The 23,485-nt window shown below is 36.1% G+C and overlaps 1 protein-coding gene across 2 annotated transcripts in view; it reads left to right on the top strand.

Moving 5' to 3' along the window:
• The window catches only part of BCKDHB (branched chain keto acid dehydrogenase E1 subunit beta), a 105,302-nt gene that overhangs the window by 24,185 nt on the left and 57,632 nt on the right, over nt 1-23,485 (top strand). For both annotated transcript variants that reach the window (XR_010720085.1, XM_066179633.1), the window contains exons 6-8: nt 3,740-3,848; nt 10,182-10,279; nt 13,486-13,596. Coding sequence is in view for 1 of the 2 variants with exons in the window: in XM_066179633.1 (XP_066035730.1) it covers nt 3,740-3,848; nt 10,182-10,279; nt 13,486-13,596 (318 nt within the window). In the remaining variant the exon portion in view is untranslated. The remainder of the gene's footprint in view (nt 1-3,739; nt 3,849-10,181; nt 10,280-13,485; nt 13,597-23,485) is intronic.

The raw sequence follows: 23,485 nt of genomic DNA, 5'->3' as shown, positions 1-23,485 counted from the left end.
AGAGCATTTTGTATTTGTCTGGTTTTTTTGCGCTACAAACATAGATTTTACCTAGTTTTGTGTCCAGTGCAGTACATGACCTAAAAACTAACAGTTAATAAGTAGTACTTTCCTTTTTTTTTTTTTTTTTTAATTTATGCATCTCTCTTAAGCGCATTATTGAATTAATTTATATGAAAGACAGCGGTGGGCAGTAGGCATGAAGTAGAACACCAGAGGTTCTTTCTGAACATGAGGAGGCACAGATTGCCCACAGAATTTGTGGAATCTCCATTCTTGGAGGTACTCAGAATTTGTCTGCACATGGTTCCAGGCAACTGGATCTGGGTGGCTCTGCTTGGTCAGGGGTATTGGACTAGATGGCCGTCTGGAGGTCCTTGCCAAACTCAACTGCTTGGTTATTCTCTGAGTGAGAACTTGAGGCAAGCTTTCTGCCTGAGATGGTGGCATCCCTTGAAGTGAAGATGCCTAGTGCTTAGGTGAATAACTTTACTAGAGAAGAGGGAGTGGCAGCATCTAGTCCTCTCAGAATAGGTGAGCACTGTTTGTCAGGCTCTCCATTTTTTCCTGACTAAATTTTTGTCTGTGAACTTTTACTTTTGGGTTAGCCGGCATCCAGTCCATTGAGCAATGACTCATGGTGGATTCATGTAGAAGATTTAAGCAGAACCAGTATTTGTATTCTAAAGACACATGTTCATTGTTTATCTGCTGTTTAAACTGTTGTCTCCGTATGATTTTGGTGTCCTAAAGCTTCAGATATTACTCATTTCCAGAGAAGCCATAGCCATTTCTTCTACTTGTTCTTCTCCTAAATAAAAAAACTTGTATTATTCACATTTTATTTCATTATATTTGAGGAATGGGATACATTCTTGTCTTCAGGTGTTCTTTGTGGTATTTGAGGTCCTCTTCTGAACTTGAAAGTATTTCCTGATTAGAGACAAAAGCAATCTACAAAGTCTTTTGCCTCATTATTGAATCAAATGTTTTCTAGAGCTTGTTTAAATAATTAAGTAGTTTATTATTGTATGAAAGCAAATAATAACTTAGATGGTTAAAATGCTGACTCCAGGTCTACCTAATTTCGGCTGATCTTGTAGGTCAATCTCAAGTTTTTATATACTAAACGAAGGGATGAGGTTTAGTGGTCCACTCTGGTTATTAAAACTCTAATTCATACCAGCTACCTAGACTGATGGCTAGTCTTATCAATAAGTTAGTAAGTCAGAATTTTATTTAGTCATTCCAGGTAATGTAATTTCTTTGTTCCCACCTCTGATCTTTGTGTTAGTTTTTTTACTTTCTTTTACTTTTCCTTGGGTGAAATGCTAAAATCGGTTGCTACCACTAAGGTCCGTCATCTCAGTTAAAGGCACATTAATTCTGTGGAACTGATGGAACAATCTACCAGTTTCTTCTGCACAGAGAAGTTGTTTTAGAATCTATCTTTTGAGTATTGTTGCTTTGTGAAAACAGTGTTGTTCCTTTAATATTTTTTGCGAAGCTGTTTGTTGCTGCAATTCATAATGTTTCAAGATTGCAGGTATTTTTTAATAACCCTGGCCCTCAAAATAGAGATCAGGAAGTGAAAATGAACTGGTGGTTCAGATGCATTTTCAAGTGTCTCATATCTAAGCATATTTTCTCCATATTACAGGAGGAAGGACAATGCCTTACAAGCTGGGAAGGGTAGGGTGTGATCTTTGGAAAGAGTGGCTTTCAAAACAAACCTCTTATTAAACTTTGTGAAAGGTTTCTGGCTTTTGATTTTGTGTTTTTCTTAAGCGGGAGGTGCTGTTTGAATTGCCCAAGCCCGTGGGAGTTTGTACAACTTTGGTTATTCAGGGGAAGGATTGTGGTCGTTGGTACTTAGGCAATGCTTGTTGGGGTTTGGGGACACTATTGGATGGTTGTGTCTTTTGTCTACTGTTGTGAGGGTGTACATGGAAGACATTGATATTGATTCTCTGTATTCCACTGTAAGAATATCTACTCTCATGGTTGGAAGCTTTCTTTTTCATTTCCGGCCTAAATTTGTTCTTGACTAACTTGTATATTTAACTTATCTGTCCTTCACCATCCTGTTTATATCCTGAAACACTTGTACTCTCTTTAGTCTTTGTTTTATTAGACTAAACAAATCAAAGTATCAAAGAAATGTTAACAATATCTGGAGCTCTTTTGACATCTGTTTCATTTGTTTCCTTTTCAAAGGGTTGAAAGAATCATTAAGTATTCCAGTTGAGTTTCTAGCAGTGATTTTTGCAATAGCACTAACAGTTCCTTGTTCCTTGTCTATATTGTTACTTTTTGTTAGGACTTTAAGTCATCTTTTGAGCAGATAATAAATTCAGATCTGAATTTCTATTCCTGAGTTCTAAATCTTTAACCAAAATGTAGTCCTTAAACATGTGACTTTCAGTATATATTTTTCAGTTTGTTTTTGTCAGTCATGTCCCCAATGCGAACTGAGTCTTTTTAGTATCATCCTCTCTAGTGTAGGGACTTCCAGCTTTGAAGTAGTTTTCATCACCATGTTCTGATGTAACATCATAAATGAATAAGGTAAGTAAAGTCTGTCCTGAAATTGATTCATTCCTAAGGAAGTAGTGTACTAGTGACATCCATGGGTAATTTCCCATGTGTCTGTTGCCAAATGTTTTGGTGAAATATTAATAAACTGCTTCTCCCTTGTTTAGGAAAATAACTTCTTGAGTTAATTTCACATAACAGGAAATTTAGGTTATGTTTTTAGTCTTCTCTATTACTTCCATATAAATAATAGATATTACTCTCAAAATATATTTTGAAGCCATGACTGTAGTTAAAATGGATTGTTTTTAAACAAGACCGAGAACTAATGTTTTCAGTGACTTCTAACTTCACACCTGTAAGGGTGTTTGCTGGTAGACTTCATGCTGCATGTTTCAGCTCTTTGAGGTCTCTGGGATGGAAATTAGTTGGTTCTTCTGATTTGAAGGGATTTGGTTCTTGGGTTCTGTTGTCATTTAAGCAGCGATAATTTGGTAATTTTCTTTCCATAGCTGAAATTCTCTTACATCGTCCTAAGTTAGCTCTTCTGCTGGCGAATGAGTTTTACTGTTTCCTTCTGAGTATTTGGATTACATCTGAAGGCCTTGCTTAGTTATTTGTGCTTGATAATAGTTTAAGGCATTTATTGGTTACCCATTTCCAAAATGTACAAATTTCAAGCTTTCACTGTAAGCAAAAAAAAGTCAGCTTTAAATAACTATTTCCTTTTATAGTCTTCAAAACTTACTGGACTAAGTCTGAATACCTTTAAGGTCTGTTCTGATGAATCTTTACCCAAGTGACTGAGGATCACTCAGCTGCATTTTTTTGTTATACATCTACATTAATTTTACTAAGTTTATGTGTATGTATATACATGTATTAATCTGACTGACATTTTTTCTGTTCCTTTTGCCTCAAATGTTACTGTTAAGATGTTAGTTCTACCTTATCTGACAGTACCTTAGTATTTAAATCACCGTATAGAGGGCAACTATTAAAACCTCATCAATGAACAAAATAAAATTCAAGATTAGGAGTATGTTTTAATAATGTAGCACTGATGTTAATTCACTTTTGTAAGAACAGCTCAATCTGTACATAGATTTATTTAAAGCAAATAATTACTTAGTTTTAAGTATTATTGAGGAAGTTTCTGGCAGAATTGCAACTTTAAATAAACTACTTAAAAATATTTTTGCAGATTGTTATTCCAAGGAGTCCTCTGCAGGCCAAAGGATTGCTGCTGTCATGCATAGAGGACAAAAATCCGTGCATATTCTTTGAACCTAAAATACTTTACAGAGCTGCAGGTAAAGATTTGCATGTTGTATTTTCCAATAAAGCAACAGTGTTTGGGTTTTTTTATACATACACATTTCACAGCTAAAAAAATACTTCAGCGCTGTTTGGTCTCTAGCTATGTTGTGGGCTGGGTTTTTAGAGGAATTCTGAAAGCTGAATAAATTCTTGGAGTTTGACTGCAAAGATAGATGAACATTTACCATCTAATTTATGCTCAGTTAGCTTTGGAAGTGGAATGCTTTACAGCCTAGGGTGAAAAATAGAAACAGAACTAAGAGATACTATTTTTTAATCAAATTCTGATATAAATTTGGCAGAATTTGAACTGCTTTCCTGTGGTAACTCTAAATACTAAAATAAGTATTTATTTTTCCAAAAGATTTGAGCCCCACCATTACTGTTTTCCCAAGGTTAAAATTTCTTTGAGATGCCTAATTTCTAAAACTCTTCAAAATCTTCCCATTTAGATTTTAACTTTATTTGAAAGGAAATGTGATTGCCATTACTTTGTTTTTAGTCATAGTGAACTTTCTGGTTGAGAGTAGTTTTAACAACCCTCAATTATGTGTAACGTATTGGAACAGTGGAAATTGACAATGGTGTTTGAGTTGGTTCTAAAAATTACCTTGTTACTTCTTTGGACTAGAGAAACTTAACAGAAAACAGATGAAAAATTTTACAAGTGGAGGTAGGCAGAGCCTACTGATATACTGGATGAGCAACTGATAAAATAGAGCTGAAGCCATGACTTACCTGTAACATTTCCCTGTCCTGTCACGTTAAATGCAAACTATGCTCGATCCATCAATCCAGTTTATAAGTTGACTCTGTGTGGAATGAATTTGAGTGACAGACAAAATGTTTCTATTTTTGCACTTTTCCATCAGTGCATCCATTGTCAGTAAATTTATCCTCTTCCTAGAGAATCGGTAGTAAGGGAAAAATTTAGAAAGCAGACATCAAAACTAAAAAAATAGTAGTATAACTCAGGATCAAATAGGATATTTACTGGTGAAACAGCTTCTTTGCTTTTACATTTTTTAAAAAGGCCCAGAAGTCTCATTAGCAATGTAAATTTAAAAGTACAGCTATTTTTAGTGTGGTGGAGTGTGATGTATCCATAGGGTATAGCATTCCTTAAGTACAATGTGTTTTAAGAGTGTACTAAAATTCAGCCAAAAGGTCTCTGTCCTCTGTTTAGGGGTAGTAGTTTGAAAAAGGAGATTGAGTCTCAGTCCTGTTAAACAAAGAAAAAAATTAAGTGTTTTTGAAACATGCCTTTGTTCCTCCCTGTTCCCCCCAGTATTTGCAAGTCACAAGTATAGACTGTACAGTTAATAAAAATACTTGCTTTCATACTGGCATGAAAGGCTGCACGTCAATATCACACAGCTTTTCAGAATCTGGGGAGATTTTTGTCTTTGAGGAAATGACTTGTAAGGCAACTGCTGGATCATTTCGTGAACATAAATTAGGCCTGTGATGGGAATCTTGAGTAAAGATATGCTGAAATACTGTTTAATGTGATATATGTGCTGGTCAGTAACCAGCTATAGCGTTGTTGGTAATTTCTGAAAGTGATTTCCTCCTGTATTCTCATGGCTAATTTTCAGAGACTTTATGCATATTTTTTGTCTTAGAATTTCTAAGAACATCAGTTTAGTGGTGTAAGTTGAAATTTATAGTACGTTTGCATCAAAATGTGATAGGGATGATTTTAAAAGGTAACTTCTATCATCTACATGAATATTTTATTATTTCTACAGTGTAAAGCAGCAATATCTTACTAAATGTAATGGCTTTTATGTTCCTTTTATTTTCATTGTAAACCTTTCTCTGTGTTATCATTAGTTTGTCATCTTTACTATTGGGCTGTCCTTTGTGGATTGTCTCAGCTTGGACTGAAAGATGACTGCTGTCTGGGAGTTTCTCCTATAAAATTGATCTCTCTTAGAGTTCATTCTTATTCTCCAGGCTATAGTCAGGGTTTCTGCTAACTCCACCAGAGAAACCAAGTGGCCTGTTGAATTCAGAAATGGACCAGGGCCATCATGATTGATGCAGCAGCAATGAGACACAAGCCTGGTAAACAAGAATAAGATAAATGGTGGAAAGAAGGGTTTTGAAATAATGTCTTGTGTTTTGTAGAGAAAATTTTTACAACACCCTATGTGAGTGTGTTGATTCTAGCAGGAGAAAGAAAATCCTGTAGATTCAGAAATTGCCTTAGACAGTAAGTTTGAACTATGTCTGTATTTATTGTTTCTTTCCATTAGTGTCTCAAAACAGTACAGGGTCTTCTGAAGGCTGGGAACATGCAGGCTTTCCAAAACAAGAACACAAAATGGTATCAGTTTTCCTCTATTACTTATCTTTTTTTTTCCTTTTTAGCATGGTATAAAACTTCACCTAAGATTAGGGATCTCATTGTTCCAGACAAAAATAATTTTCGCTATTTCCATTATGACGGCTCAGTCACTGAATAATGAAATTATATTGCCCCTACCATAGCTTTTTTTTTTTTTTTTTCCTTTTTTGCTTTAGCTTCATGTGAATAGACATGTTTGTTCAGAGAGCTTTGTGGCTGATGTGACAAAGTGGGTGTGTAGGGACTTAGCTGAAAAATTAAGGTGTTAAGGATGTTAATGGGAAGGAAGATTTTCTATCTGTAAAATTAATGCAGGCTTTTGAGCCTCATCATTTTCCTCTAATGGACTTTTCTTTTTTCCTATGCAGCCTCTAAATATTTGGCCGTGATATTTTGTTCAGAGTTGTTGATGCATTTGAAATTACAGCTGAAAATAAACTGTAGGTGGGATAGGCTTTGAAACACAGGGTATATCTATCCTTATTCAGGTGGCCTGAAGCTAATTATGCTTTGTTTAAAACAAACAAGCAAAAAAATCAAACTAAAATAATGACAAAAAATCCCACTCCCGCTCCATTCCAACCACCAAAAATTTATAGCCCTTCTCTAAGTGTTCCTGACAAGGTTTGTTTCTTGTCTTAGTTACATTTGTCTTCAGATATGTGTGTACATATTTTGTTTCTAGCTTCTCCTTTTTCTTTATCGTCCCATCAGCTAATTTTACTGAAAGAAACACTCCTGTATTCCCCAGACCCTTATCAATAAGTGTGACTGAGCAGGTTTGGTTCTTGTAACTGCCACCCTCAACCTTTGTGGTAAGGTTTGTGTCCCTGGCTGTTCTTCCTTATGAGTTCTCCCTCCTCCTCTATTATCCCCTTCTGCATAGTAAAGATCCTTGTCTAGACACCCTTCAAGAAGCAGATGCTGTCTTCTTTCACATAACCATACAAGTGTTTATCAGAAGTAGTGTGTATGTTTATTTTCTTTCAATTGTATTAGGAAAGAGCAAAGAAATGTAAGCCTTTCTGAGTAAAAATCTAGATTTAAATATGCAAGTGCACATGCTGAGAGAGAATTCTATTGCTATTTAACTTATGATGTCATAACGTTATTGAAAGTGCCATTGTGATGTCCCCCTAAATGTCAGAGATACTAAGAAAATATCTGAATTAAAAAAGAAAAGGAGGCTTTGATTTATAAAAAGTGTTAACAGCCTGTGCAGTGTCAAGAGAACATAATGGTTATGAATCAAAGGAGAAGATGAGTCACCTTGACATTATCAGGTTTAGACATCTTGTGGAGAACCTACTCTGATGTTTTTTGACCTTTTCAGTTTCATTTAATTGTACTATATATGACATTGGTGGTGTAGAAATAAATATGACTTGCATCAGTGGTTGTTATAGAGACAAGGCAGGTAAGACGAGAAAACATGGATTTTCTTTCTGCTGTTCAGACTGCTCCTTTAGAAAATGCAACAGATGTTGTAGCCTCTTAAAATTAACTTGTCATGGCCCTTTTTCACTGATAATGACGACTTTTTGTTAATTGCTGTATTTGAAATCTGTATTTGAAACATTTGATTTAAAAGACTTCTTTCTTTAGTAATAGATAAACAGGCTGCTTTGTATATAAATATTGTTATTCCAGATTAGATAATTATTATGAGACAATATTAATAGAATAATTTCATATGCTGTTTTTCATCTATATTAGTTGGGAGAGGAGTTTTTGCAAAGGCAATCAAGAAAAATCCTTCCAAATTGGACTTTCCTTTAAATTTTTGACAAGCTGAATTTTCTATTTAAAATTGTCAGGGATTATAGATGAGCTCATTTAATGGATGTTTTGTGGCAGAACAGTTTAGCTAGAGTAAGAAATTAGTTATTTTGTGTAATTGTATGTTATATTTCATTTCCCTAATCGGGTAAAACCATTGCACAGAGAAAAAGCTTTTATTTCTGTATCATGTACGCCTTTCAGTTCTTCCTCTGGCTCATCCCACTCCCTTCAAAACCTTCTCATATGTCTCAGTATCCTGGTTTTCCACTTGAAGGCCCCGTGGTATCTTTTTAAGTTTCTTGTTCTCCAGGTTTCATGTAGGTGACCATTTCATGACAAAAACAGTCAAGCAATGCCAATTAGTATAGTTGTGGGTTTCATTATCTTTCAGGATCTCTTTCTGTTGCCTGAGGGTTGTGCAACATGCAAAATCCATAGAAACCTGGTCTGCCACTAATTGTAGTGAGCAAGGGCTGGATGTGCCTTCTCCCATTCCTTCCCAGCCCTGTATTTTTCTGGCCACTTGTTATTCAAAGAAATTATTACAGAGCAGGGTGCTTGGACTAGGTGATCTCCAGAGATCACTTCCTACCTCAGGCATTCTATGATTCTGTGACATACATGGTATTTATATATCGTTGTCAACAAGAAAAAAGAAAATTGTCTGCTGTGATTGAAAATTTTTTGCTACTTCATTTTTTGAAGTTACATTTGGAACTTGTAAGCCAGGAAAAAACCTAGGTCATTCTACTTGTATTCAATCTGCCATAACAGTGAAGGAAAAATGTGAACCACTTTACTACTGGTGTCACTCAGGGAGATTCTTTATTGTAACTTCAAGAAGCAGCTTTGTTCAGCAGGAACTCAATAAATATTTTATGAGCTATGAAGTAAGTTAACAAAAAAGGGCAGAGTGTTTTCTTTATAAATAGCTTCTGTATTTAGAAGATTTATTTTTTTCTACTTAGCTCTGGAATATGTTTCAAGAAGTATTATTTGACTTTCTGGTGCACAGAAAAGTTCATCTTTAGATCAAGACCAGTATTTCTTTTAAAGTATGATATATGGATGTCTTTTATCTTAGTTTTAGTCATTAAACCAGTCAGTGTATTGTGCACTGGAGCACTGATTCAAAACTAGCACAGCTGATCTAACGTTTTTCCATCTGAAAACTAGGAGTCTTGAGTGGAGCTACCTTAAATGTCTTAGAAGAAGACAAGATGACAAGATGCCTAATTCTTGCCTTCTCTCTTGAATTGTGGTATATTTTTGGTGACTAGATAACATTTTTTAAAGCAAAAATATTTACACTTATTTAAAACTGCTATAATCAGAAGTTCTTACTGACAGTTCCAATGTAGATTCTGAAAACTTTTAACCTCAGTTTAAATATGAAACTGCAGAGCATTATACTTGGAGCATCAGGAGGATGCTGGCACAGCTGATCCTTCTTGTCTGAGTATTAAAGTATAATTTCAAGACTCTTCTGATGACTACTAGAATAATCAAGAATTCTGATCAGTTAGTGGGTACTTAAGATTTTTTATTAACTGTAGCAGTGTCCATTTCCAAATCTGATGCTGATATTTGGACTAGATGTACACCACGACTTAATACTATCTTTTGCATGTGAATATATGCATCATCTTCTGGTATAGAACATAAATTAAACTCTACACTGAGCATATTTGTAACAGTTTAATTAAAAAGAATTTAAATTGCAGCTATACCTTTGAAATGAATGCTAATATTCAGTTATTTATATAGGTCTAATGCTAATAGAATCACACAATTGTTAGGGTTGGAAGGGACCTCTGGAGATCATCCAGTCCAACCCCTCTGCCAGGGCAGGGTCACCTAGAGCAGGTGACACAGGAACACATCCAGGTGGGTTTTGAATGTCTCCAGAGAGGGAGACTCCACAACCTCCCTGGGCAGCCTGTTCAGTGCTCTGCCACCCTCAACATTCAGAAATTCTTCCTCATATTGAGGTGAAGTTTTTTCTGTTTTAGTTTATGGGCATGGCTCCTCATCCTGTCACTGGCCGCCAGTAACATACTCAGTATAATTTTAGTCTATTATTTTATATGACTTTAACATTGAAGAAAAAATTCAGTGTATGTTTTTATGGGATAATATTGACTAGTAAAGAAATCTAGTGCTTATTTTCCCCTCTTTTCTCTTTTTTCAGTGGAACAAGTTCCTGTAGAGCCCTACTACATTCCACTGTCTCAAGCTGAGGTGCTGCAGACGGGCAGTGATGTGACAATGGTTGCTTGGGGCACTCAGGTCAGTAAGTCTCTTACAAGCTGTTTGTCACCCAGCAAAGCCTGGCCTAGGGGGTAGGTGATGTTTGCATTCAAGCTCAAGTGCCAGACATGAAAGTGTGTACCGTCTTCCATCACTATATGCTTGAATGAATGTTTGCCAATGTTTATATTTCTATGAAACCTGCTTTTTATTGTGTAAGTTTTTACTCATTTTTGATTGAAGATGTTTCTGGAAGTGTAGAAGTGGTACCTGTGCATCAGGTTAATGATTTTATGATTATGAAAATTATAGATTTAAGAATGGGGCAGTGTGATGTAACTCTGAGGAAGGCAGTGGGAGAGAAAAGTTCAAAATAGTATGCTGAAAGAAAAGTATAGATCTTCACTGCATGATTTAAAGGAGTGTAAAGGTCCCTTTATACAGAAAGTTAAAAATCCATCGACCATTTAATGCAAGTAGGGATTGGTATAGTTTTGATTCTAACAGTTACATTTCAAAGCTGTTCAGGAACATCACTGGCAATCCTCCTTTTCCCCATCCCCCCACCAAATTAAGATCTGCAAATAATGAAAAAGCTGTTAAGAAAATACATCTTCATTGTCCAGAATTATAGAAAAGAAATTTGAGTCTAGTTTGGACTAACCAGAAGTTACTATTCTCTTGGCCTAGTTATATCTGAGAGGCTTTTAAAGGAGAGGGTCTTTGTCACTTCATGACAAAGAGTATTGAACTGATCTCTGGGTTTGTGCCTTTTTGTTGTTGTTGTTATTGGGTTTGTTTGTTTTATTTGCTTTGAAATTTTTAGTCTTCATTGTTTGTCTGTGGTAGTTTCCTTGTCTTAAGACTAGTTTATCTCCTTTATATCTCTGGTTATTCCTACTAGTTTCTGATACTTTGCACTGCTAATAAATTATTAACTTCTTAAATATCTTGTACTTCTTTTTCTTCAGCAGATATTGATGAAGTAATTGACTTGATAAAGTAATGGCTTAAAAGCTGGCTATGGAGATTTAATAAGATCATGAATTTACTCGTTAGGCAGTAGTGCAGAGAGGACTTGGAGTGATATGCTTCAAAAAAGCCATGTGTTCTGGTGCTTGGAAAAAGTTAAGACAGACTTCTCTTTTGGTGTGACAAAAGTTAGGACAGATGTGCAGACTAATCCAAGTTTAGGAGGTGACCAAACCATGGATGTGGCTATGTCATACAGCATGGGTGCAGATGTTTTACACATATGCAGTAAATCCAGTGCATTGGATTGTCACTGGAGGTGACAAGATTCTGCAAATTAAATATGTTCAGTGAGTTTGTGCTGAGGATGTATTTAAGTGAAGCACATAAATTTAGAGTTTGATTGCTAATTGTGCTACCAATCTAGAAATCACTGTCAATAGGCAGAGGGCTTGCACAGACTCACTGGTAACTTCTGTTTTGGTTTTGGACATGAGGTAGTTGCTTGTCAGCTGCTACTCTGGTGGGGTTCCCTGATGCTGATTGTCCTGGGTAGTGCACATGAAGGGCAGTGAAGACTTTTAGTTCCTCTCCATTGTGCTCAGTATTTTATTGTCAATAACTAATCTGGTTATTGTCAATAACTAATCCATATCCCCTGTGAGCTAGGTAAGTGTTTTTTACTTTAATAGACAAACAGCAAAAACATCCATCCCGTGTCCCATGTTGAAAATTTTCAAACATTCTTCCTACAGCCTCAGGTGTATTAGAAGTTTAAACAAAAACACTGCAAGCTGTATTTTCTTTCTGTTATTGCAGTGCTTCTATTGATGTCTCTTTTAAAATAGTCCTTTTTAATTTAGCTGTTCATATATGCACGATGTAGTTTGTGTTTAGAATTTATTCCTGTGTGGGATTTGTTACTGCCCTCTGACCTTCAGGCAACTGACACTGCCTGACCATGTCCATGTTGCTAAATTCTGTTGCCTTCAAGATGAAGATGACCACATCCAAACTGATAATGGGAGATGGTCCTTGCTTCAACCTCTTAGCTATGCCAAGAAGTTGTTTGATGGAGGTCATCTGCCACAGTCCAAACCTGCACTGTGAAATTTTGTTACAATAAAGAGAGCACAAGTTTTTATTGGCAACATCATATTGAGATTTTTTTTTTACCCACATATCTCATGAGCAAATTCCTCTTGCTGAGATATTTGTGGAGGATAATCTGAGTTGTAACAGTTGTTATTTTTCCATGTTGGAGCATTAGCTTGCAAATATTTGTTTTAGGGAAGCCAGTGCTTGAAATACATTTTGCTGAGAAGTGTTTTATAACCTAATGTCAAGGTACAGTTTTGAATATATATAGTATTACTTTCTTTTCTGTTCTTAGCGTAATACACTTTATGGAAAGGACGGGAAAGATGTGGATTGTTTTTTATCTGCTGTGATGCACTACTACTAAATAGATTCCTTGACTGGTGGATAGGGAATAATCTGTATGCCAGTTCAGTGATAGCCTCCTGCTAGAGGGGAATACTTTTTTGTTTTAGTAAAATGTTAATTGTAGTAATCAAGTAATGCAGTATTTGCAATGTTGGTGTTAAACTGTGTGTTGGAAGAGCAATAAATGATTATAATGTCATGCTACTGCTGCTATATGCTTTGATTGTGGGGATCAGGACTGGATATTTACAGGTAGTAGTAATTACTTTCTTTTCTAGCTGTTCCTAACATAATGCTTGGGAGATGATCACTTGGCTATGTTTCAGTAAATTAGAGTTACTGGGACTACTAGAACTGTTTTTGACATTTTGGCTAAGATCAGATGTAGTGCAGTGTAGTATTTCTGAATGTACTTAATGCTTACTGCAGGATTGCGTGAGACTGTTACATTAAGATACTTCACTCTGGTGTATTTGGGTATTAGCTTAGTTACAGTCCAAACAAAAAACTTCTAAAACTCATTCAGACTGATTAAAAAAAAAATAGTGAGGACTGATACTATTTGCTGAAAGACACTTCTCTAGAAAGCAAATTTTGTTCTCAGTGATTCTTCAGTGAATTTAATTTTTGGAGTGGAGCTAAAATACTGGGAATAGTTAGGTACTAAATAAGAAGAATGCTGTGAATACTAAATGGTTATTATTGAATAGAAAGGTCTCTGCTCAACGTGCAGGTGAAATGTAAAATCACTGCTTGTATTCCGTATGTGTAATTTAGAGCAATTTGCATAATTTTGATTATTTGGTGATGATACATTGCTTTTTCAGGTACATGTGATCAAAGAGGTGGCAGCAATGGCTCAAGAAAAGCTTGGTGTGTCCTGTGAAGTTATTGATCTAAGGACCATCTTACCGTGGGATACAGAGACTGTTTGCAAGGTAAGGAAATTATGGATATTAGTTTAAAAATAACCTAGGTTTTTTTAACAAGACCTATATTTTTTGCTTTTTTATATATTGTTCTGTATTTTTTGTTCTGTATCATAAATGCAGTGTACATGCACATTACATGGACCAGATATTTGCTTTAACATTGAAAGAGAATTATTTTTCAGGGCTCAAAATAACGTCAGAATACATGTACTTTACTTTCAAGCAGAGGACATGACTTAATCAGACTTCTGCCTGAAAATTGCTTTTCCATGATTTCCGAGTCTTTGTCTTTCTGACATCTTTGCTGTCTTTGGCAAAATCTTCATATTTTCTTTTCTTGTCTTACATTAAGATCTTCATCTAGTTGTAGGTCTGCAGTAAAGTGCCTTAGTGTTGTTTATCTGTATTTTTAGAAATAAATGTTTTGATTTAAGGCATATGAATCCTTGGGGAAGAAAAAGCAGCATTTACTCTTCTCAGACTACCTAGTTTGAAATTCCTGGGTACTGGAAGGTCCTTTTCTTTTTTGTGGAAGTCTTTGATGTCTCTAACAGAACACTTACTGCTTCTGCTAGAGCTGGGAGTTTCCCTAAGCTGGCAAATCCACAGTCCTGCAGGACCATGGCAAACACATCGAGTCCTAGTTTAAGCTGGGTTCACTTGCTCATTTCGTGCTGTTGAAAAAATCACTTGGAAGATGGAGAGATATCTGCAGCTTTCTTAACTTAGGCCTAGTGACTCTAGTGTACTGAGTTAACCACAGGGATGAGAGTAGCCATGGGTGTGGAAAAAGGTGTGTGATTCCACCAAATACTTTCTCTGCCTGAAGTTTCTAATTTAAGGCAATATGGTAGTGTATCTACAACTAACTCAGATTGTACAGATGTTTAGATAGGGCAGATCAGGCAGATACCTGACTCTATATACTTGGAACATCTTGTTGTGTAGACAAGTGTTTTGTCATTCTGTGTTTGCTCGGTAAGGACCTTGCTTCTGGTCAGGTAATGTATGAACACATTAAGCATGATAAAGGGAAAGATGAGCCATTGGTCTGCTACTCTATGGTGAAGCTTGTATTTCTCCTCAGCTTTATTTTTCTGGGGGACTGCCAGTGGGATGGGATGGAATGGATTATGGGAGGAAAGATCCATGTTGTGCATCTGCTATTGGCAGCCTTCTTCTGTCTGGTTGTGGATGTGTTACAAATTGTGTACTTAAATGTGTAGCTATGAGTTGCCTCATATAAATTTGATCTTCTTTGTTGAAGTGTTTTCATTTTTGTTTGAAGTGTATTTCTTGTTACTTGGATGTACTTTCTAGCCGTAAAAAATGAAATGTGTTGAGTTTCTGTCATCAATATGAAGTGAAATTTTGGCCATAATAAATCCTTTACAATCTCTTCTGGACAAGTGAAATGGTTCTCTTTTTTAGCGATTTTTTTCCTTCTTTGAAAATTTGAGCTGTCATTTTTTGAAAGCAAAGTATCTTTTTGAAAGAGCAGTTAAATCTGTTTTGTTGGGTTGGACCTGCACTGAAACACTATCAGGAAAAAATGTAGCTGTGCATAAGAATTGCAGAGCTTTAGTTATATAATATTTTGCGAATACATTCTTTAAATTTGGATACTCCATGAAGATTTTCAGCTCATGTTCTGTCCTGAACATCTTTTAAGGTAACTGTGGCGTAAATAAAAATATCATAGAATGGTTTGGGTCCAAAAGGACTTTAAAGATCATGTAGTTTCAACTCCCCTGCCTTAGACAAGGACATCTTCCAGTAGATAGGTTGCTCAGAGTCCCATCCAGGCTGGCCTTGAACACTTCCAGGGCTGGGGCACCCACAGCTTCTCTCGGCAACTTGTTCAGTGCCTCACTGCCCTTAGAGTGAAGATTTTTTTTTTCCTAATACCTCATCTGAACCTACTCTCAGTCTGAAGCTCTTCCACTTTGTTCTGTCAGTACATGCTCCTATAGAAAGTCTCTCTCCATCTTTATTGTAGGCTCCCTTCAGGTACAGGAAGGCTGCAATTAGGTCACCCCCAAACCTTCTCTCTTCCAGTCTAAGCAATCCCCATTCTTAGTATTTTCTTGTAGGAGAAGTTCTTCATCCCTCTCAAGGATGGAACAGATGGACCTGTAGCTTTAAATCTGTTAATAAGTTTACTATTAAGAATTAAGAGAATAATTTCAAAAAAAGTATAGTGCCTGTTGGCTAGGCAGTTCAGCTGTTTGTTATAATAAATACCAAACAGTAAATGTTTTTAGTTAGCATTGCTGTTATGTTAATTTGGCTGTATGCTGGCTGGTCTGATGGGAGAAATGTTAAGATTTTCTTCTTCTTTAGATCTTGTCTGTTTTGCTCAGCTGAAAATAATTGTTTGCATTTGTGCATTAGCTGGTTGCATTATGTAACACTGAAACTTTTTAAATTTAATTTGCGTCCTGGACAGCTTTTAAGGTAATTGCTAGTGTAAACAGAAGGCTGGAACTACAGTTCTAGCTGCTTGCTGTAGTCTCATCCCAAGAGGAACTGCTTGTGGCAGCTGTTGCAGTTGACAGTGGCTTACAGCATCAGTTTGCATGATGGGACTTGTTATTCCCTTCCTGAGATGCCAGTGTCAAGGTCCAAAAGAGCAGTAGAAAAGAGCAGTAGAAAAGTTGGCCATTCCAGAGAAAGTCCTCAGCTGTCCATTGGTCTGCTTATGTTCTCTCTGTGGGCTCTTAAATGATAATGGAATTACTTTTACTCTGGTCCAACCAATAAGCAATTACCAGCTGTTACAGGCGGCCCTTTGCCTCTGACTATTACTTGTGTCAGCACTCATGAACACCAGACCAGCTTTTTGTTTTTCCTTGTCTCACATGTGTGTTTGAAATGCTTCCATTGTTTCTTTGTCCTGTTGGATGCAGATGATGGTGCACGTAATATGCTGTAACCTTATTGGTCTTCTGCTGGTGCTGGAATTGCATGGTCCATGGCTGATGGCAGTCTGTGTGGTGTTGGAGACCAGGACTTCAGGTTTTGCTGTAAAAACCCATCTCTCAGTTTTACTGCTGGGAGTGGTGTCCTTTGTGATCAGTAAAGGCTGTCATTTTAGTCTTAGCTAGAAATATATGCAACTTTATTTTGACAGCTGCGCTGTAGCCGTGAAGAGGGATTGCTGAAATTGTTAGTGCTTTGGAGATGAGCAGTAATATGTCAGTTTTCACTGCGAATCTAACTGCTTGGTCTGCTTTCTGTAGCTTTTTCTATACAGAAAATTATGTCATCAAAATGCATATTTCTTAGGACTATGAGAAGTTGTACTTCACAGCTGCCACCAGAGGCCTCTTCTAGTCAAGTTAAGTGTCTGTTTTGACTTTACACTGCTCTTATGAATGTGTTTGTGAATATGTGGGTCTGAGGGAAACAAACATAAAGAATAAATACAGTGAGCATAAATAAAAATTGATGCCTAATTTTTACTGGTATTTTCTTTCTGTTTTTAAGATTTTGAGATTCTGCTCAGTTTTGAGATAGGTTAGCATTTGTCATCTGCATGAGGAGATGAGGTTGCACCAGCCTGGAGCAGACTTCCATGGACTTCGAATGGATCCCAGCAGTAATTGAAACTTTTTTTGGTACAATTCCTGGAATGGGTCAACATGCAAACAGGGACTAGATTTTTCATTTGTTGATTTTCAGATGTCTAAGAATGAGAAATGAAGGCTGACCTAGTCACAAGAGCTCATAGAGCTGTTCTAGAGAGCGGATGTTTCCTGAGGGTCATTCATCACAACTGCTTCAGCAGTCTCTTTTTTTCATGAGATAAATTGGCCTCTGGAAATGTCATGGTTTAAAAGTTTGGTCTTTTAAAAAAAGAGTTAGGGAAACCCTAGTTTTTGTAGAGTATAGTTAGGTGAGGCAAATTGGACTCTAATTTTGTAGCTGAGAGATGATACCTGTTGCTGACATAAAGGACATAAGTAGTTGGCCTGTGTAAAAAAAATCTGAGATTTTTACTAGGATAAAAGCAAGGAATCTGTGTGTTTTATATACATTTCTATACATTAAAAAGCATGCTGATCTGTAATCTTTCTAAGGTCTTTCACAAGACCAAAAAAATGGAGTAGATTGTATAGGTTGTACATACACAGACTTCCTGTGTATTGCTTCTGAATGAGAGATGAATCAAAAGCAAGCATCTCCTTTTTTCTTGCAGGAATGAAAGTAAATCCAACATTAACTCCCTATATATAGCTGTATAAATCAAAAAGTTTTGTTGTTATGTGTCAGGAAAGTGACACTAGCTTGTTTAAAGCATATGTGCTACCTTAGCTGCTTCCTTAGGAAGTGTAACAGCAGAGTCTGTCCTTAGATTACTGATCATCTTGTCTATGTATACATTTTCAAAGTGCAGTGTCATTGTGGTCAGTGAGAAATTTTTTAGGTCTCTTGTTTACTTTGACAATCTTCACTGATTTCTGATTAAAACTCTTGTTTTATTCTCTTGGACTGGAGCATAAGTGGTATAGCAGTTATAATTCAAAGAGAGATGGGCTAGCTGTCCATAGAATTGATTTTTTTTTTTTTTTGAGGGAGAGAATGTTTTCCCTGTGCTTATTCTAACATCAGCATCCTACATCTGTGTGTTTTATTTATTTATGAGTGGACTGGGATCAGGAGTGATTTTTCCCGTTATACCTTCACCTATATACGAATGCATGAAATAATGTGTTTCTCATCATATCCTGCTGATAAAGGAGCCTCTGCCTTGAATGCTCTGCTGACTCCCCAACTGTTGCACGTGCAGGCAGACAGCTCCATTTAGTGCAGCCACAGCAAAGATGTCAGTTCCTAATCCAGACAGATAACACTTTTCCAGTACTTGATTGATTAACTGTGTTACTATTGAGATACTAAGCTGCCATGAAGTCCGCTGCTCAGAAAACTGAAACATGAGTTATATATCTGAAATATCTATAAAATTGATTGTTTATAACCCACAAAACTGTTTAAAAGCACTTTTTCTCCCTTTCCAAAATGAAGTTTTCAAACCAAAGTTTTATTTCCTTCACTATACTTAACAGATTTACTTGGACACTTTGAATAGATCAGGCTGTGTGGACTCTCCTGTGTATGAACTGCTGGGTGGTGTGATATTGATTAAAAAGCCAACGGCACACTTCCCAGTGCTTCACTGGTAACATTCAGGGTCAAATTCTGTAGTTGTAGAGGTTTTTATATTGAAAGATACGTGTTACTGGAAGTAGGAAATCTAGCTCAGGATTAAGTGCTTTTAAGGGATTGTGCAAGTTACTGTGTTTTTTTCACCCTGAATTGAGCCAAGAATGTTAATTTAAATGTTGAACTGATTAGTATCAATCTACCATTTTAACTGTGCAAGTGAAAATTTGCAAATGCACATTTTTATACTTTTGAATTATTTAGAAGGCAAGTATTTACCATGCACAATGATACCTAACTAGTCATCTTAACTGTCTCTGAATGCTTGCTATCTTAGTGGAAAGAAATGTTGAGGATAGTAATTCAGAAGTTGATTCTTTAGGACACTATGCTACAATCAAGTGAAGGGGTGTATGTAGTTCTGGGCACTTGGTGTTGCTTTACTGCTCTTCAGGAAGTATTCTGCAGACCCCCTCATGGAGGTCAGCATAAATGCTTGTGAGGCTGCAAACATGTCTGCTGCTCATTGGAAAGAGCAAATGAAAAACAGAGGTCCACAATAGGAACCAGGGGTAATACAGATTGGGCAAACTCTGTGCCTGTTTTCCATTGAGGCTCTTGATGGAAGCCTTTGTTTCCAACATGTATTAAAGCATTATCCTTAATGCACAAGTGGCATTTTTGTCAGATATCATCAGTGAATAATTTTCAGTGGTACATCTTTCATGTCCTATACTTAATAGGCAGCATGTCCTAGCAGACCTATGAGTCTACCAGCTTGTTCCATTCCTTTAAGTTTACTTCATCTATTTGGACTGTGAATAAAAGGAAAATCAAGATCAGCAAAGCCTGATGTGAGTTTTTTTTATGCATTAACTACACTCACCAGGCATTGAACTGTACAATTGTAGCACAGGTATCCTGGGATCAGATTTATGTTTCTTGGCTATCTGCTCTTGATCTTTTGCCATTTTACATGTTGCTCCTTGGATTTCTTATTGAATGGATCTTGTACCTATAAAATGTGATTAAAGTTGTACTGCTTGCATGATGACAGTTAATTTTGTCACTGTTTCCATAAGAAACTTGTGTCTTTTTGTCTTGTAGTTTCAGGTTGCTAGAGCGTGCTGTAGACAGTTGCTTGGCTTCCAGAAGCAGAACTCTGGAGCCATACTCGGAGGCACACATTTTAAAGTAACAAGAATATATATATATAACCATTTTAGAAACTAATTTTTCCTATTTTTGCTCTTCTGTGTTTTAAGAAAGCTTTGAATGGAAGCCATGTTTTTTGTTCCCATGCATCTTGTTTTTTTCAGGGAAGTACCTCAGTGCCAAGGTGTTTGTGTATATATAGTTGTTTTCTCCTTTCTCCCTCCCAGCATAAAAATAGTTCTCAGTCATTTTGTCTATGTATTGACAAGTGATACTTGAGAATCTGATTGAACCATGATATAAGTTTGAGATTATGCAATTAATTCATTTTTTCCATTCGATTCATATGTGAGGTATTTATTCACTTGCCTAAGCAATGTTGTGTTTAAACTGCAGTCGTATTACTTGGATCAGCAGTGAAGTGTGCTCTGAGTTAGAACTGTGCTTTGGTTTGTGTCTTGTAGCTTTAGACTTGCAAAAGTTTACAGAGAATGCTGATCAAACTTTACGGATGAGAAAAAAGAGGAAGAGGTAATTTAATACCACTTGGTTGCTGAATAATGCTTGTGCTATAAATGTGTGTAATGATTTCTCCGTCCGGCTAAAAACCCCCATATTGCCAGTTTTAATAAGTTCCTTCATCTGCACATGACAAAACTGTAAAATCACTCTTTTGGCATGTGGTCAAACATTACCAGTAAGTACTAATCTCTACTATATTATCACATCTGGCACTTGTGGTGAATTTACTGACATGCTACCTAGACTTCGAAATTTACAACAATGCTGTGTTTGGAAGGTTACAGATTTCTTAAGGAAGAAAGACTTAAATGGCTTTGCTGTGAAAGGCTAGTCAGTTTTGAGTTCAAAGAGCAAGTAGCATCTATTTTTCATTTGCCATTAAACTGGTAGGTTACTTTAGTATTAAAGAGAAAAGTTGATTTATTAAAACTTTTTCAAAGTTTCAGAAAGATTTCTCTTAAAAATTTTTATTTTTAAATTAAATTTAGAAGATGTGTGTTTTCTCTCTGCTTCTTCTTACAGGGAAAATGCTGTTGAGGATAAAAAAATAAATTTGGGTTATTAAACTCGGCAGTGGGAGCTAGTTTTTCATGTGTTAGTATGGAAATATTTGCAATATGATGGGAACAATTGTTGCACTTTAACAAGCCCATGGAAACAATTAATTTCTGATTACCAGCTGTGGTGTTTTGCTGACATTAGAGAACTATCTTGATACTGTAATTTTTTTTGGCTAAGAGCTCAACGATGTTTTAAATAATAGATTGACTAGGGGAAGATGTGATTTTTAGATCTTAAAACACTGCCAGCAGTTTGTGTTAATATAGTTTTATTTTCCAGTGAAAGAAAAGAAACCTTTCAGAGTAATCTGTCTACATAATCAGTCACTTGTAAATTGTCCTTTCTACTGGGCAATCAAAATGTATTTGAAGTAGTTAATGCACATATTACTGGGTATGTGTGTGTCCAGATTTAAACGATCATCTTGATTATCTAGACATTTAAGTATCATCAGGATTGATCTATGTTGAAGTTAAACCTGAAAGTTCTTGGCTGTTATATCTAATTGTGTAGGTGCAATACTGAAATGTTGCAAAATATAGAGATATTTGAGGGGAATGACTTGGGGTAATTGAAAAGCTTATATATGGATCCTTTCTTGTTTCAGAACTAACTTAGTAACACACTGGAATTTGCTTAATAGAAAAGATGAATTTAGCTATATATTTTTTTTCTCTGTGACTTCAGTTATTCTCAAATATTTAGTAAAATTGTCTCTTGTTTTGTTCAAGTCATCAGTGTTAATTTTCTGACTTGTTCCACACTTGAATAAAATACCTTTTTTTTTTCTCCAGTATTGGGAAAAGGTCACAATAAAGGTGTGTAGAAGACTCACATCCCCTCTCTGTCCTTTATTAATTTAGTATTTATTTCATTATCACCTAAAGTAATATCAGAACCAACACGATTGAGCAGCTGATGATTCAGCAAAGTGCAGAGGAGATTGCTGATGTGGATGAAGTTTTGAGCCTTCACCATCTGTATTCTAAAGAAATAAAGTATTTCTTGGTAATACAGAAATGCTGATCTTTAAATAAATAAGAAACTGAGCAATCTAAAATTACGTAATTTAGAGGCTCAGTGGTTTCATAAGTAAACATCATTAGAAATGTGGAAGTATAAAGGAAAAAAGTTGTGATTGGCATTACTCAAGTGCCTTACAGATCCTTTAAGATACTTGTGAAATTACTCTATTTCTTTATGCTGTGGTCTTGCCTTTTATAAATGTTGTGTTAATCTTTCATTTTTCCAGTGTTGCTTGAGATAAATACATTAATTATTTAGGGCTTCCAGTAACTTTTAAAATTTTAGGTCTTTTATATAATTTTCTTCAAGGCACTACAATACAGACCCTTAGTCCCCTTTTCCAATTTTCTGAATTTTACATGCTAACTGTTAAACTTTTGCTTAACCAATTCCCCTTTGAGGAAAACAAGTGACAACAAAGACTAAGCAACAGTCTTTCTCTAAAATGATTACATTCCACTCAAGAAAATTTTTCCTGAGAAATCTAGGAACCATGGCAAACTTGCTTCTGAAAAGCTTTTTTGCAAACAGAGCTCTAAAGAATATCAGAGAACACAAAATGTGGTGTTGGGCAGTAAGCTGCTGAGCTTCTGTGAGAAGTGGTGTGCTTTTCTGTAAAAAGCACACCACTTCTTGCAGAAGCTTGTAAAAAGCAAGTGCTTTTCTGTAAGCAAATGTTGCTCAGAATAAAAAAAAAAATGGAGAAAACTAGTAAACAACCATGTGCTGTTTGCTACCTACAGTGCTGGGTAATTGGTCTTCCTACTGGCCCTTCTCCTAGCAAACCAAGGCTTTTAGAGATCCTTAACAGAACTACAGCTCTGCTAATTACTGCTTTCCAAAAATGAATCGATATTCTGGTCGAATATAGATTTGCTCTGTTGACAAGCTTGGTTTTGCATCTTTCATTGTCATGCTCTGAAATGTACAAAGCTCCTTGGTATTTCCTTAGGTCTGTGTTTAATGCCTTCCCTCTCTGGTCCCTGCATATATAGAGGATGTAAATGAGGAGATCTCTACAGGCATTTCAGTAATTACAGTGATGCAGCAGTATGACCTTCCAAGACAGGGAGATCTCATTTATGCCTTGTATGGTTCTTACAGCAACTTCATGGTTTTTCTGCCTGTATCCCATCTGCCATTAAACGTAAAAACTGCCTTAGCGATTTGGGAGAAAAATATTCATGTGACACATAGTTTTAGACTATGACATTTCAAACTGTTTAGAGGAAAGACTGTCTCAGATATGCAGAGAGTATGAAATAAGCAGATAGGAAGGAACAAAGACTATTATTCAGCAATATTCAGAACTCTGCAGTGAATGAATTACAGGCTTTGACTATTTTTTCTGTCACGTACAAAGATGACTGCTGTCTTTTAGTTGATAAGCATATAAAGGGTTTAATGTCCTTTCAGCTGCTGATCTGAGTGAAAAATGCAAATGCCTGTGTATCATGTTGAACAG

Source organism: Chamaea fasciata, unplaced genomic scaffold (genome assembly GCF_029207755.1).
Source record: "Chamaea fasciata isolate MVZ Bird 193981 ecotype frontalis unplaced genomic scaffold, bChaFas1.0.hap1 SCAF_3, whole genome shotgun sequence".
NCBI lineage: Eukaryota > Metazoa > Chordata > Aves > Passeriformes > Sylviidae > Chamaea > Chamaea fasciata.
The sequence above is the reverse complement of the archived record's forward strand: the minus strand, read 5'-3'. Positions and strand labels throughout refer to the sequence as shown.